At 37.7% G+C, this 17,137-nt stretch overlaps 1 protein-coding gene across 1 annotated transcript; it reads left to right on the top strand.

Moving 5' to 3' along the window:
* The first annotated feature begins 5,422 nt into the window (after positions 1-5,422).
* On the top strand, positions 5,423-12,108 carry zic2a (zic family member 2 (odd-paired homolog, Drosophila), a). The gene is made up of 3 exons (XM_057852475.1): positions 5,423-7,458; positions 8,477-8,640; positions 10,881-12,108. The coding sequence occupies exons 1-3, from the start codon at positions 6,471-6,473 to the stop codon at positions 11,073-11,075; spliced, it is 1,347 nt and encodes a 448-aa protein (XP_057708458.1). The 5' UTR covers positions 5,423-6,470; the 3' UTR covers positions 11,076-12,108.
* The last annotated feature ends 5,029 nt before the right edge of the window (positions 12,109-17,137 follow it).

The raw sequence follows: 17,137 nt of genomic DNA, 5'->3' as shown, positions 1-17,137 counted from the left end.
AAATATCTGAGCTGAGCCTCAAACGGTACAAAAATATATGAGGATCTAAGTACAACAAAAGAACAATTGGCTAACTTACATAGCAAAAGTCCGCTAGCGTAAAAATGCTAACACTGTTTACAATGTGAACCATTTGTTAAGATAACAAATGGTTCAAACACATATTCCCACAGAAAATGGCTAAATATACCTATAAACTAAATTACAAATGTATTAAAATAGCTCAAACAAAAACTTAACTTATGTTGGTCTTACGGGGAGCAGCTGGATTCAACCATTTGAAATGAGTTATGTCATATTCACTGTTGCCACTAGAGATCAATGTGTCCACCCAAATCAATAAAACTAAATGCGCACACTTTCAAAACAAACCATCACAATGCCACTTTAAACGAATACTCGAAGCAGCAAAATTGAATTCAAATGTTTTTTTCGAATCAAATTACTCGAGTTAATCGATTAATCGTTGCAGCACTGATAAATACTCAGTTTCATTTTTTTGAGTGTAGTGAAACGGTTAAATATCTTACAGATTGGTCCATAAAAATAGGAGTCGTCAAGGGTTTGTATAGAAACCACTGAATTGTCATGGTGACCCAGTCAATTAAATGCATTATCTGTAATTACCATGTAATAAATGTGTAATAAATGTTTAATAGCCACTAGTTGCATAGTTTTTTTTTTTTTGCAGTACGAAATCTATGTTCTGATTGAACACTTAATAAATTATGCACTCATAGTTTCAGCTAAGAAAAACCATGTAACAATAGTCTAATGAATTAGACATGTGTTATATGACACGTAGTCTGCATTCTGTTGTATAGAAACCATTGATTTGTCATGGTGACCCAGTCAATGAAATGCATTATCTGTAAATACCATCTAATAAATGTGTAATAAATGCTTAACAGCCATTGGATGCATAAACTTTTTTTTTTTTTTTTTTTTTTTTTTTTTGGAGTAAGAAATATACGTTGTGATGGAACTCTTAATAAAATATGCACTCATAGTTTCAGCTAAGAAAAATCATGTAACAATAGTCTAATCAATTAGACATGTGTTATATGACACATAGTCTGCATTATGTTGTATAGACACCATTGAATTGTCATGGTTACCCAGTCAATGAAATGCATTATCTGTAATTACCATGTAATAAATGTGTAATAATTTTTTAACAGCCACTGGATGCATATAGTTTTCTTACCAGTACAAAATACACGTTTTGATGGCACTCTTGGTAAAATATGGACTTATAGTTTCAGCTAAGAAAAATCATGTTACAATAGTCTAATGAATTAGACATGTGTTATATAACACATAGTCTGCATTCCGTTGTATAAAAACCATTGAATTGTAGTGGTGACCCAGTCAATGAAATGCATTATCTGTAATTACCATGTAATAAATGTGTAATAAAAAAATTTAACAGCCACTGGGTGCGTATACTTTTCTTACCAGTACAAAATACACGCTCTGATGGAACTCTTGGTAAAATATGGACTTATAGTTTCAGCTAAGAAAAATCATGTTACAATAGTCTAATGAATTAGACATGTGTTATATGACACATAGTCTGCATTCCGTTGTATAGAAACCACTGAATTGTCATGCTCAATTGTCAATGAAATGCATGATCTGTAATTGCCACATAATAAATGTCTAATAAATATGTAATAAATTTTTAACAGCCCCTGGGCGCATGTACTGTTATTTTTTTCAGTACAAGAAGGAAATCTTTTTTCAGCGAAGTTCTTAACAATTTAGCTTTAATTGCCCATAACGCAATTTGTCAGCCATCATTTGCGCATTAATGTAATAAATATTCACATACATCATCTCAGATGGGGCACCTGCGTGAGGAGATGGTTTGCCGGGAAACACTCATCTGTGTGTCAAGAATTTTTTTTTTAAAGACCCCCCCCCCCCCCACACACACACACACACAGAAAAAAACAGCATCTTTATGACAAACAGGCTCATTTTACCACAACCAGTTAAGAGGGCAGCACATGTGGTCTTAAGGGGGTCAGAGTTCAAACATCCATGAAACCACAAGGTCACATAGAGCACATCAGTCACCTACCCGGCGTGTCAACATATTGATATTGTCACAAGTATTAGAAGACCCTGGGGAGCAAAGAGGAGGGCTCTTTCATAATGACATTTATCATTTTCAAACCTGTTGGAATGCCACGTTCCTAACTAACGCTCGAAAAATTCTCTCTGCCTCTTTAAGTAAGAATTTTCTCCTTTTTTTCCCTCCCCCACCCAAGCAGCCCGCGCAAAGGAAAGAATGAAGTTCTTCAATATGGGGTCGACAGTCCTGACTTTGAACTTGGATCAGCTCCTCCGTTTCCCGCCGTGCCGCCTGAAATGGACTCAAGAAGAAGAAGAAGAATGCCCCAAACACAGCCTGCCGTGCGGCGGGAGAGACCACACAACAAATTCTCCCAAGTTTATTCAACAGCGATTGAGCGGAGCGGTCTAAAGCGTGAAAACTGTAAGTTAACTTTTTCCCTAAACTTTGAAAATGGTATGGAAAAAAGGCCGGTTTGTATGCTGGAGATGGCAAAAAAGCATTTTTAAAAAATTGTTTTCCATGTGTGTATTTTGCTGGAAAGTCAAAAAGTGCACATATTTGTCACACTTGTAGTTTTACATTAGTACTGCAACGATTAATCGATTAATTCGATTAAAAAACAGCTTCGAATCCTGGTTTGTTTTGAAAGTGTCTGCGTTTAGTTTTATTGATTTGATGATTTGAGAGGAAACACTGCTCTAGTGGCAACAATGAATGTGACATAACTCATGTAAAATGATTGAATCCAGCTGCTCCCTGTTAAGACCGACAAAAGTAAGTTGTTTGAGCTAATATGTTTTTATGCATTCGTAATTTAGTTTATTGGTACAGTATATATTTAGCCTTTTTTTGGTTGGAATATGTGTTTGAACGAAAAAGTTAGCATTTTATAGCATTTAAGCTAGCGTACTCTTGCTATGCAAGTTATCCAATTGTTCTTTTGTTGTATTTTTTTTTTTATACCATTTGAGGCTAAACTCAGGTATTTTAATTTATTTTTAAATGAAAGTGCTATTCTGCATAGGTTGAAGAAACACTCGGGAATTTGATTTTGTATTCGCATTAATCCAATACCTTGATTTTTCAGACTAACAAACTGATAGAGGATTCAACTGCAAAAATAATCGATAGCTGCAGTCCTATTTTACATTCTTGTGTGGGTTTTGCAAGCTATTTTTGCTTTATGAAATTATTTTGAAAAAAAAGGTATAAAAACAGATGTTAATCAATGAAGATTTGACTGTCGAATGTTTCAAGTTTTATTTACTTCAGAAATGGATTAAGGCAGGTCTTATATAGCCCGCAAACTGTACTTTGTCAACCATTAATCGATAAGTTTTCTACACCCCAAATATGGTGTTTGACCTCACTGGTGGGTTTGTTTTTAAGGGTCGTACAGAGCATCCACCATGTCGACACCTTTATTGTGTGTGTGTGTTTGTTGGGTTGGGGGGGTTTCAATGTGAGAACCACATAGTGGTACGTTTGTGGGTTTAAAAAAAAAAAAAAGAGCAAGCAAACAAACTGTAGCAGGTCATGTGGCGAATGCGGTGGTTTCGCAACCACTGGAATTCTCACATTTTATTTCAATTTATGTTCTCAAGGCAACTGGATGCCAAAGGAGTTATAGTGCATAATTATCAGCGCGCATGCAAAACCAACAAACTGGTTGAGCATATGGTGAGAGGAGGGGGTCTTATTCAATGATTTAAAAAAAAACAGTAAATAAATTAATAAGTAAAATAAAATTGTTTGGCTTTGTCTCAATAATTCCTTGTAAGGTAATTTTCCAAAACGTCCAAGTATTTTTGCCTACTCTCAATGATTGTATTGTTATTGTATTTCTTTTACACTGTACAGTGTTGTCTTTCAGTCATTGTCTCAATGCATTTTTATATTATTACTGATACTAGTATGGATTGCACATCTATTTCTATGTAAGTTTTATTTCCGGTAAAGTCAAAATGCATCAGAATTGGAAGCTGTATCCTTAGTGTTGCGATTATTTTTACACTCTGGCCTCAATGGCACTGTATTGTTATACGATCCTTATACCTGAACTGTAATTTAACTGTATTTGCAGAATGACCTCACAGTGATATAGTGCCCCCAATCCTCATGCCATTGCGATATTTTGTTATTATTTGATTCATTTTAAACATAGTTTACTTGTGAGAATCATTTAAACAAGTCTTTCAAACATCCCAACTTCCAATTAAAAGTCAAAGAAAAATCATGTAACAATTGAGTAATAAATTAGATGTTTTAAATGACATTTAGTCTGCATTCCCAGTGAATTGTCATAGTGACCTAGTCATTGAAATGCATTATCTGTAATTACCATTTAATAAATGTGTAATAAATGTGTAATAGCCTCAGAGTGTATACAGTATACTATTTCCCCCCCCAGTATAATATAAGTTCTGATGGAACCCTGAATAAAATATGCACTCATAGTTTCAGTTCCCTTTCAAAATAACACTCACCAAACGTATGTAATAACAGTCTTAGTCAGGGACATAATGTATTTATTTATTGATATCATTGCTGCCTTCCCCCTTGCTTTCTACCATTCCCTAGCATACACCTAACAATAACCATTGAATTGTCATGGTCGAGTAACTTCAATATCTGTAATTACAATGTAATAAATGTGTAATAAATGTTTAACAGCCACTGGGCGCATTACTATTTTTTTTCAGTTCAAAATTTGTTCTGGTGGAACTGGTAATAAAATATGCCCTCATAGTTTCAGCTAAGAAAAATCATGTTACAACAATGTAATGAATTAGACATGTGTTACATGACATATAGTCTGCATTCCTTTGTATAGAAACCATTGAATTGTCATGGTGACCCAGTCAATGGAATGCATTAGCTGTAATTACCATGTAAAAAATGTGTAATAAATGTTTAACAGCCACTGGGCGCATACACTATTCTTTTTGAGTACAACATTTGTTCTGGTGGAACTAGTAATAAAATATACACTCATCGTTTCAGCTGAGAAAAATCATGTTACAATACTGTAATGAATTAGACATGTGTTACATGACATATAGTCGTCATTCCGTTGTATAGAAACCATTGAATTGTCATGGTGACACAGTCAATGGAATGCATTAGCTGTAATTACAATGTAAAAAATGTGTAATAAATGTTTAACAGCCACTGGGAGCATATACTATTCTTTTTCAGTACAAAATTTGTTCTGGTGGAACTAGTAATAAATTATGCACTCATAGTTTCAGATAAGAAAAATCATGTTACAATACTGTAATCAATTAGACACGTGTTACATGACATATAGTCTGCATTCCGTTGTATAGAAACCATTGAATTGTCATGGTGACCCAGTCGATGAAACGCATTATCTGTAATTACCATTTAATAAATGTGTAGTAAATATGTAATAAATGTTTAACAGCCCCTAATACATACACTATTTTTTTCCAGTACAAAATGTACTTTCTGGTGGAACTATTAATAAAATTAGCACTCAGTTTCAGTTCCCTTTCAAAATAACAAAATCACCAAACATGTGTAATAACAGTCTTGGTAAGGGCCATGATTTATTTATTTATTGTTATCATTGCTGCTTTCCCCCCTTGTTTTCTACCATTCCCTACAATTCCGTACCGTTTTTTGTAATACAATCCTTATGTCACGCATGTGCACAGCGTGTAATCATTGCTCATTTGCAGCGTGTGTACCATAAACTGCAAAAACGAGTGGCAAACTCAACTAGGTGCCGTAAAAACATGCCGATGCAAACGTATAAAATCACGCATCCCCTCTCTCTTTTACCCTGACTGCCTTCTTTGCAAAAGCTTCTTCTAAAAAAGTAGGCGGTAATTATTTAGGGGAACAACGCCGCGTTACCTGCCATTGGAGGGCCACCTGGGATTGATGAGACGCGGCGGCCAATGAGAAGGCGAGGAGCCCGTCAAGTGGCCCCAGTTAAAGGGGGCGTTAGAGGAGGAAGGGCCAGTCCGCGGAGGAGCTTTTGGGACCCTCTGCGCGAGAAGCGACCCCGAGAGCGAGAGAGACGCAGCGCACAAGCGAGCCGAGCGTGCGTGCGAGCAAGAAGGAGAGAAAGAGAGTGAAAAAAAGCTTAAATTATGTTCAAACAACTTTGAGGATAAGGAAGAATTTGGACGGACAAGAGAAGACTGTGACATTTTGGATTTTCGTTTCAATTAAACTTAACCAGAAGTGAGTGTTTCGTTTGTTTAGTCGTTTGTTTTTTGTTGCGCGGAGCACATCAGTCAGCTATGTTGTTTCCCACGCCGAGCGCGTGACAGCATCTACCCCTGCGTCGCTCACTTGCCAACAATTCCGCGCGTAGTTTCCAAAGAGTGAGTTTAGCGAGGCGAGGCCGGGCGCCATGCTGCTGGACGCAGGCCACCAGTTCCCGGGTCTGGGTTCGTTCGCCCGCCACCACCCGGCGACCGGAGACATGCAGGAGCGAGATCTGAGCCTGGCCCAGAACACGTTCGTGGACTCGGCCCACATGGGCGCCTTCAAGCTCAACCACGAGCTCTCCCCGCCCGGCCAGAGCTCCGCCTTCAGCAGCCAGGCGCCGGGCTACCCGGCGGCGGCTCTGGGCGCGCACGCCGCTCACGTCACCTCGTACGCGGGCTCTCCCTTCAACTCCACCCGGGACTTTCTGTTTCGCAGCCGCGGCTTCGGTGAGAGCTCCCCGGCTGGAGGCCAGCACGCGCTGTTCGGCCCCGCCGCGGGCTCTCTGCACCCCACGCACCACCACACGGACACGCCGCAGGGCCACATCTTGTTCCCGGGCATCCATGAGCAACACGGCTCCCACGCGTCCGGCAACGTGCTCAACGGGCAGATGAGACTCGGCCTGGCGGGGGAGGTGTTCGGTCGATCCGAGCAGTACCACCAGGTGTCCAGCCCGCGGGCCGACGCGTACTCGGCGGCGCAGCTGCACAACCAGTACGGCTCCATGAACGTCAACATGGCTGCGCACCACCATCACCATCATCACCACCACCCGGGCGCCTTCTTCCGATACATGCGGCAGCAGTGCATCAAGCAGGAGCTCATCTGTAAGTGGATCGAACCCGAGCAGCTCAGCAACCCCAAGAAGTGCTGCAACAAGACGTTCAGCACCATGCACGAGTTGGTCACGCACGTCTCCGTGGAGCACGTCGGCGGGCCGGAGCAGACCAACCACATCTGCTTCTGGGAAGAGTGCCCGCGGGAGAGCAAGCCCTTCAAGGCCAAGTATAAGTTGGTCAACCACATCAGGGTGCACACGGGAGAGAAGCCATTCCCGTGCCCCTTCCCCGGCTGCGGCAAAGTCTTCGCGCGCTCGGAGAATCTCAAAATCCACAAGCGCACGCACACAGGTAACGTGGATTTTTATTACCGTTACGCGTGCAAGATTTAATCCGGTTCAAGTAGCGATCTTGGAATTTCGTTACTTGCAGCGTTTGCCTTACTTAGTACAAGATTTTTTTAATTGTTGACTTTGTGTATTTGATTCCAGTAAAATATTAAGCGTGTATAGTTAAGCAACTTTAAAATAAAAAAGTGAATTCCTGACACTTTTACACCTAAATTAAATCTGCCGTAATATGAAATAGTGTGAACAGCTACAACGTACTACTATTTACGATTTCGTTTGTGTTGCATATCTGAAATTATTTAAGTTTTACCACACGGTACTTTTTTCCCTCTCTATACCTAATGTTCAGAAACATTTCATTTAAAGGTTTTAAACAACTTTTTCGTTCATGTTTCTCAAATTTACTATCTCAAACATGTTATTCTAATCACCTAAAACAAACTTTCAACATTTTTGTAATCCTCCGAATTAGTCTGTATGTAATATTTTACATTTACTCGTTTCTTGCAAAAATTTTGCAAAGTTTATTCAAATGCATGCAAAATTCAGTTAGTTTTCGATTTTTTTTTCTGATAAAATGTGTTTAGATAGCATTTTTTTTCTTGCCTGCTTTGCCTGCTTACGTGCGTTATTGTTGTAGTGTACATATGTGTGTTTGTGTTAATGTGCTAGACAGGCCGTTTTGCAGCCTTTTCACATGTGTACCTATCTTCTTGGGAGATGCATGATGGGTCCCGTGAAAAAGGCCAGGTGCTAATTAGATTTTTATTGTCTCCCAAGCAAATGGTGCGCCTTCTGTGGGCCTAGTGACGATGGCCCTGCACCCCCAACCACTTTAAACAACCCTTCCCTAAATCAATATGCGCATATAGGCTAAGCAAGCTAACCCCCCATTCAGCTTTGCATATGCAGGAAGGTTGATGTGTTATTTTTGCTATTGCTGCGCCCCCTTTCCCCCCTTTGAAATCGTTCTACAGATTTGTGCATGTTACTGACTGCATTTTATGTTTTGCAAATAGGAGAGAAACCTTTCCAGTGCGAGTTTGAAGGCTGCGACCGGAGGTTCGCCAACAGTAGCGACAGAAAGAAGCACATGCATGTCCATACATCGGATAAGCCCTACCTGTGCAAGATGTGTGATAAGTCCTACACGCACCCAAGCTCCTTACGAAAACACATGAAGGTACTAGAAGAAAAAAAAAAAGCAATTAATTTTAGTAAATTGGTAACTTTTCCTATTGTGTATAAAGTGCTTAAACAATTCTTAAGGATAAAAAATAAAAATAAAAAATACACAGTGGGCATTCAGATTCAGCCTCAATTGTAAATAAAATGAGAAATGTGTACTAAATGGATTATAATCGACCTTTAATTTTGCATTAAAAATAGTACTCCCACAAAATTTTAAAATTCAAATACGTAATGGTCAATGCTTCTTAATTTATCAAAACACATTATACAGTATGTACATTGCAAAAACACACCTCCTTAAAACTAGTTAAATTCCCTTCTTTTCAGTGCAAATCCAATAGAAATAAGTGGAATTATCTGCCAGTGCTTCAAGCCAATTTTACTCACTTACACTGTAAAAAAACAACTTATAGAATTTACTCAACAAAATTGAGGTAACAATTTACACTCAGTTTGATGGTGTAAATTTTACCAATTTACTTAAAAAATTGGGTAAAATTTACACTGAGCATCCTGAAAAGTTGCAAGTGTTATGTCCTTACCATCCCTATGCAAACATACGCCTTTGAAATACAGTACGTTGCAAGTCAAAAAATGCAAAAATAAACAAACAAATAAATAAATGTCTGTGCTGTGACACTATCTCAAACAATAAAACATTTGAATCCATATAAATATAATAAAATGAAAGTGTTGTAAGTGCCAATTTACTTAAAAAATTGGGTAAAATTGGATAAAATTTACACTATCAAACTGAGTGTAAATTGTTACCTCAATTTTATTGAGTAAATTCTATAGGTTGTTTTTTTACAGTGTAGATTTCTTGAAAAAGGAAAAATAGCCGTAGCTGAAAACAAGCTTAGCAGATTTATTTGAAGCAAAAAAATTAGTATATTTCATCTTTAAAAAGCTTTGAAAGGTCACAATTGTTCTTAATTCAAGAAGAGATGTTGTTCAAAACATGATTTGGAAGCGAATTTTTCGTGATTTAGCTGAAAAATAACCAACTTTTAGATGTATGATCTTAATACGAACAAATTGTATAGTGGAATAATCTGACACATTAAACTGTAAACTTGTTTTTAACACTCAAAACAAGATGGTGAAAATTATTTGACTAGATTTAAGGAAAATTAAGATGTTATAAATTTGCAGTTCAAGATAAACATGATAAAAGTGCAATGAATCGTAACTCCCACTGTACAGTGAAAAAGTTGTTTTACTTGATAAAATCATTGTAACTATTTGCACATACTTCGATTAAGTAAATTTTACTCCTTGCAGTATTAAGTGCAGTTCACACGCAGTTAAAGTTTACTTAATAAAAGTAAGTGCAAACTGATACAATGGTTTTATCAAGTAAACTTGCAATATTAAGTTCAGTTCACAAGCAGTAAAATGTACTTAATAAAAGTAAGTGAAAATTGTTACAATGATTTTATCAAGTAAATTTTACTCCTTGCAATATTACGTTGAGCTCACAAGCAGTAAAGTTTACTTAATAAAACTAAGTGCAGGTTGGTGCAAGGACTTTATCAAGTAAACTTGCAATATTAAGTTAACTCCTTGCAATATTAAGTTCGGTTCAAAAGTAGTAAAATATACTTAATACAAGTAAGTGCAAATTGTTACAATTTTATCAAGTGAATCCACCAGTTTTTCAGTGTATAGTTAATTTTCATCGGTGTAAAAAAAAAAATTGCATGGTGTCCTGTTGTCAGCAATCAAAATTTCAAACAAAATCTATAGAATTCTCATTTAAAAAACCAGTAGAGTGTTTCTTACTGCAAATTTATAACATCTTAATCAGATTATTTGTTTTAAATTTTTCAAATAATTTCCTCCGTCTTGTTTCGAGTGTTAAAGACTAGTTAACTGATTAATACGTAAGATTATTCCATTTATTTTTTAGTAAATATTACTATTTATTCTTATGAAATCAAGCCAAAAATGCTTGCAAATAATGTTTTGAACAACATCTATTCGTGAAGCTGTTTTGGGATTAAATATACTCAATTATTGCTTAAAATAAGTCTGTTAAGATCATTTTCAGCTAGCTATTTTGACTTATTTCAAGAAATCTGAGTAAAATTGACTTCAAGCAATAATAATTAAGAAGATTTACACTGAAACAATGAAATTTCACTAGTTTTTAAGAGGTGTGTTTTTGCAGTTTCAAGGTTTCTTAACAATCACTATTGAATTATTACTAATGTCCCTCCTCCTACGCAGGTGCACGAGTCGTCCCCATCGGCATCCGACTCGTCGCCGGCGGCCAGCTCGGGCTACGAGTCGTCCACGCCGCCAGGCCTGGTATCGCCTACCACCGAGACGCAAAGCAACACCACGCTATCGCCGGCCTCCATCGTACACAGCAGCACCAGCCACAGCGGCCTCACGTCCAATTTCAGTGAATGGTATGTGTAGGACTCCCCTCCACCCAAATGAAGACACACACACTCATTTCACAGCACTGGAGCCCCCCTCCCCCCTACAAAAAGGCGATTTGGAAACACATTACCATTTTTTTCCACTACCTTCCACCACAACGTGTATAATATATTCATATTGTAAATAGTGGCTCACTTTGATTGTGGTAGATATGTCTTTTTCGGTGTCTAGATGTTTCTTCGATGGTAGCTATCACTCTAACTGGACTCTTAGTGCGCATAACCCAATAACAATTGTACACCATCCGAAACTGGCGAACTGATTGTACTATACTATAAACTTATAAACGCCTAAACTGGAAAGCGTGCCAAAGTCGAACACACGGACACACCACGTTAATCTTCTCGTGAATGTACATTTTTTTCGTTTTGTTTGGATTTTTAAGAAGAAAAAAACTTTGCCGGGCGTAACTTGTGCCATTTTCTTGTGCTCTGCAAATTGTGATAATGTGGAAGGACTGTTGAAGGGGAAAAAAATGAAATTTTGTGCTGTTATTTTTCACCTGTAACTCCTTCCTGTTTTGTGTGTGTGTGTGTGTGTGTGTGTAAATAGCCGACTGCCATATTTATCCGTTTGTAATTAAATTATGGTATTTACTTGCTACAGATGAAACAGTATTTATAAAAAGAATGTTTCTTTTTGTTTTGGATTATAAATATGTACAAATCGAAGAGGTTAAAAACTCACCCGGCAGTTGTTTTTCGTCGTGATTTTTTGTTTCGGGAAAGAAAAAAAAAAGTTTTAAAGAGGTGTTTTCATCCTGACTGTGATAAAACATTTGAAACCATATAAATATAATAAAAGAAAGTGTTGTAAGTGCTAATTTGTGGTGATGTGCGTGCTTTTTATGTGGAGTTGAAGCGGTTTCGAGGGCGAAGTAAACTTTAGAAACGAAAGAAAATACTCAAATCTTGTAAGTGTTTAGATGGTTTTATGTGTTTTTTAATTGCTATGTTACAAAATATAACATATTACTATTGTACTCATGAGTTCTTTTTGAGCGTCACTCATTAGTGCTGATTTGGGGCTGCGCTGCATTTTTGTCGGGTCGATTTATGAATACAAAATATGTACTTTAAGTCAAAATAGAAAGAGACTTCTGAAGCCTTTAAGTCAATTTTGCCCATACGCAAAGGCTACTGCTGTGTTAGTCCGGGTCAGTGTTCTGAATATTTACGTACGTAGTCTTGAACTTGACTCGTAGGGTTTAAGTTTGGGGCGAGAAAAGCTTGTCACAGCACAGATTTTTTTTGTGTGTGCATTTTTGACTTGCAACGTACTGTATTTCAAGGGCAGAGGTTTGCATAATATGCAATGCATTAAGGACATAACACTAGCAACTTTTCAGGATGCTCAGATTGTCTCCACCAACTTTTAAGCAACCTTTTTTGCATTATATAATGACTAGGGTTGTTCCGATCCAGTTTTCTTGCTCCCGATCGTTTTAGTTTGAGTATCTGCCGATCCCGATATTTCCTGATCCGATTGCTTTTTTTTTGCTCCCGATTCAATTCCAATCATTTCCGATAATTTTTCCCGATCATATACATTTTGGCAATGCATTAAGAAAAAAATGAATAAAACTCGGACGAATATATACATTCAACATACAGTACATAAGTACTGTATTCGTTTATTATGACAATGAATCCTCAAGATGGCATTTAACATTATTAACATTCTTTCTGTGAGAGGGATCCACGGATAGAAAGACTTGTGACTTTGTATATTGTGACTAAATATTGCCATCTTGTGTATTTGTTGAGCTTTCAGTAAATGATACTGTAGCCATGCCCAAATGCATGATGGGAAGTGGAACCATGACTGTGCGTAGTGCTACCAATTGATATATCTTCTCTGCGCTGGAAAATAACATAGGGTGTTATGAAGAAGATCAATTACTACCTTGTTTCCCCACACTGCTTCCCACGATATTTATAATCGTGGGGAGAGGGATTGTAAGGCTTTAGCCAATTAAAAAAAGGCTCCAAAGACTTCCAAATTTCACTCTACTCATTTTACGCTGCCTTTCAGTGCTCTATATAGGTAAAACGGCGCCATTACAGATTGAGCGCGACAATACGTGAGTGGGTCGTGCAGCGCATGCATTAATTGCATTATATATTTTAACATGATACATTTTTAAAAAAATTAAATACCGTCATTATCTCGATAAATTTGATAACCCTACCTTAAGCCAAAACTAAAGACTCTGGATGAGTGTAACATACTATGTCTGTAACGTTAAATACAATTAAAAAACGATTTAATTTAAAAATATATTTAAAAAAGGCATGTCCGATATTTTTTTGCCGATTCCGATACTTTGAAATTGACGTGATCGTACCCAATCGATCGGACATCTCTAATAATGAATTTAGTTTGATAGGTAATTTAGATTGTCTTCCCATACAGTGGTTTGAAAAAATATCTAAACCTTTTGAAATTAATCACATTTCTGCATAAAACCACCAATAAATGTGATCTGATCTTTGTCAAAATCACACAGATGAAAAAACAGTGTCTGCTTTAACTAAAACCACCAAAACATTTATAGGTTTTCATATTTTAATGAGGATAGTATGCAAACAATGACAAGGGGGAAAAACAAGTAAGCGAAACATCACTATTATTTTGCAGCCCCCTATTTGGCAGCAATAACTTCAACCAGACACATTCTGTAACTAGCTGCAGATCAGTCTGGCACATCGATCTGGACTAATCTTGACCCATTCTTCTCCACAAAACTGATGTAGTTGAGTCAGATTCCTGGGATGTCTGGCATGAACCACTGTCTTTAGGTGAGGCCACAGCATCTCAATGGGGTTCAAGTCGGGACTTTGACTTGGCCACTCCAGAACCTGTATTTTGTTCTTCTGAAGTTGATTTACTTCTGCGTTTTGGATCACTGTCTTGTTGCAGCATCCTTCCTCTTTTTAGCTTCAGCTGTCTGACAGACGGCCTCAGGTTTTCCTGCAAAACATCCTGATAAAATTTTGAATTCATTTTTCCATTAATGATTCCAAGTTGTCCAGGCCCTGAGGCAGCAAAACAGCCCCAAATTATGATGCTCCCTCCACCATGCTTCACGTTGGGGATGAGGTGTTGATGTTGGTGAGCTGTTCCATTTTTCCTCCACACATGTTACTCCCAAACAATTCAACCTTGGTTTCATCAGTCCACAAAGTGTTTTGCCAAGGCTTCTGTGGAGTGTCCAAGTATCTTTTTGCGAACATTAAACGAGCAACAATGTTCTTTTAGACAACAGTGGCTTCCTCCATGGAGTCCTCCCATGCACACCATTCTTGGGCATAGTTCTACTTATACTGATGTGTCCACAGAGATATTGGGTTTTGTCAGTGATTTCTGTAAGTATTTAGCAGACAAGTATTTAGCAAGGGTTCTTTTTTTTACCTCTCTTAGTATTCTGCGCTGAACTCTTGGCATCATCTTTGGTGGATGGCCACTCCTTGGGAGATAAAGCAACAGTGCCAAACTCTCTCAATTTTTAGACAACTTCTATGACTGTCGACTGATGAATATCCAGGCTTTTAAAGATGGTTTTGTATCCTTTCCAAGCTGTATACAAATCAACATTGCTTGATCGCAGATCTTCAGACAGCTTTTGACCGAGCCATGATGCACATCAGACAATGCTTCTCATCAAGACAATTCTTACCAGCTGTGTGTTTTATAGTGGGCATGGCAGCTTTAATCCACTCATCAGTGATTGGGCACACACCTGACTTAAATTGTTTGGTAAAAATTTGTTTCAATTGCTCTTTAAGTCTCCTTAGGCATAGGGTTCACTTATTTACTCCCCCCCACTTCTGTCATTGTTTGCTTGCTATCTTCAAAAAAATTATACTGTAAATGTTTGGGTGGTTTTAGTAAAAACACTGTTTATACATCTGTGTGATTTTGACAAAGATTAGATCACATTTGATGGTGATTTTATGCAGAAATGTGAGAAATTCCAAAAGGTTCAGATACTTTTTCATACCACTGTATGTTGTAAGGATAGAAATTTAGTTTGAGTATCTGCCGATCCAGATATTTCCCGATCCGATTGCTTTTTTTTTGCTCCCGATTAGATTCCAATCATTCCCGATAATTTTTCCCGATCATATACATTTTGGCAATGCATTAAGGAAAAAAATGAATAAAACTCGGACAAATATATACATTCAACATAGAGTACATAAGTACTGTATTTGTTTATTATGACAATAAATCCTCAAGATGGCATTTACATTATTAACCTTCTTTCTGTGAGAGGGATCCACGGATAGAAAGATTTGTAATTCTTAAAGGATAAATTTGACATTGTATATTGTGACTAAATATTGCCATCTAATGTATTTGTTAAGCTTTCAGTAAATTATACTGCAGCCATTTAACTGTTCTGCCCAAATGCATGATGGGAAGTGCAACCATGACTGTGCGTAGTGGCACCAATTGATATATCTTCTCTGCGTTGGAAAATAACATAGGGTGTTAAGAAAATGATCAACTGCTACCTTTCTTCCCCACATTGCTTCCCACGATATTTCTAATTGTTGAGAGAGGGATTGTAAGGCTTTAGCCGATTAAAAAAAGGCTCCAAGGGGGCTGCCAAAATTCACTCTACTCATTTTACGCTGCCTTTTAGCTCATTTTACGCTGGCTTTTAGCTCTACATATAGGTAAATCGGCGCCATTATAGATTGAACGCGACAATGCGTGAGTAGGTCGTGCAGCGCATGCGTTAATTGCGTTAAATATTTTAACGTGATTAATTAAAAAAAAACTAATTACCGCCGTTAATGCGATAAATTTGATAACCCTACTTTAAGCCAAAACTAAAGACTCTAAATGAGTGTAAGAAATTTTGTCTCTAACATTAAATACAATTAGAAAACGATTTAATCAAAAAAAAATTGTTTTTAAAAAGGCATGTCTGATATTTTTTTTTGCCGATTCCGATACTTTGAAAATGACGTGATCGGTCCCCATTTATTATGTATTTTCCGAGTAGTTATGAGCTTTATTAAAGCTACTTGTTGTTTGCATTCGGTCCTGATCCTGAAGTTTGAATGCGTTTGCTGCTGTGTGCTACGGCCTGTCTAACAACCCAGTATTTGTTTTTTTTTTTTTACACCCTATTAAATGTTTGACTCATTGAATATCATCTTAAACTTGTGCTACTCTTCTCAAAGTGACTTCTTTTTCTAAAGTGGAGCTAGGCTTGAAGCTTTGTCGGTTATGTGGTGATGAGTTCTGAGACAGTTTGTTGGCCTGTGCTCGAGCGGATATTTGGACAAACTCTGATTTCAAGGGAGAAAAAGCGAGTATACGTGAAGAGCGGATGTGGACGCAAACGCAAGCAGCATTGCTCTGGGTTTCTATATAATAAGCAAGTGGCCCAGTGACCTCCGAGGAGGAAGGAGCCACGAGCAACGGGGAGGGAAACGGCGAAAGGTCATTTATGCTCAGTGGGTCCACATGCCGCTCGGTTCCTGTTCTGCCCCTGCTGGGCTCGTATCGATCCACACTTGAAGGGAAGAGATGCTTCTTCTCTCCTCTTCCTTCCATTACAGATATACAGTGTATGTACTGACATTTTTGGGGTGGGTGTTAGGAAGTGATCAATTTATATGATTTTATCTGGATTGATTATCACTGGTCTACAAAAAATGGGGGGAAAAGTTGTATGTGTTTGTTCAACTGAATTGGGGACAATTAGTACCACCGAATCAAAAAATGACAATGGTTTCTCTCAATCAGGTCTGATTTTGTACGCTAATTGTCCACCAATTGTCCACACAACAATGAGGTGGACCCAATCGCAGGGAGAGCAAAAGGTACCAAAAAGGGGTGAAAGCGGCAAGAATTTCTTGCCGGAACTCCCGACGTGAAGGTCGCCACAGAACCAGAATTGTTATTTATTTATTGTATTCTTTCTTTTTTTGGTGGGGGGTCAAACCTCTTAAACTACAGAAATGCAAAGAAAACTGTTTTAGCAATGTTATTTCTATAACACATGCAAAAACTGATTT

This window comes from Corythoichthys intestinalis, chromosome 12 (genome assembly GCF_030265065.1).
Source record: "Corythoichthys intestinalis isolate RoL2023-P3 chromosome 12, ASM3026506v1, whole genome shotgun sequence".
NCBI lineage: Eukaryota > Metazoa > Chordata > Actinopteri > Syngnathiformes > Syngnathidae > Corythoichthys > Corythoichthys intestinalis.
Note: the sequence above shows the minus strand (reverse complement) of the source record. Positions and strands in the feature narration are given on the sequence as shown.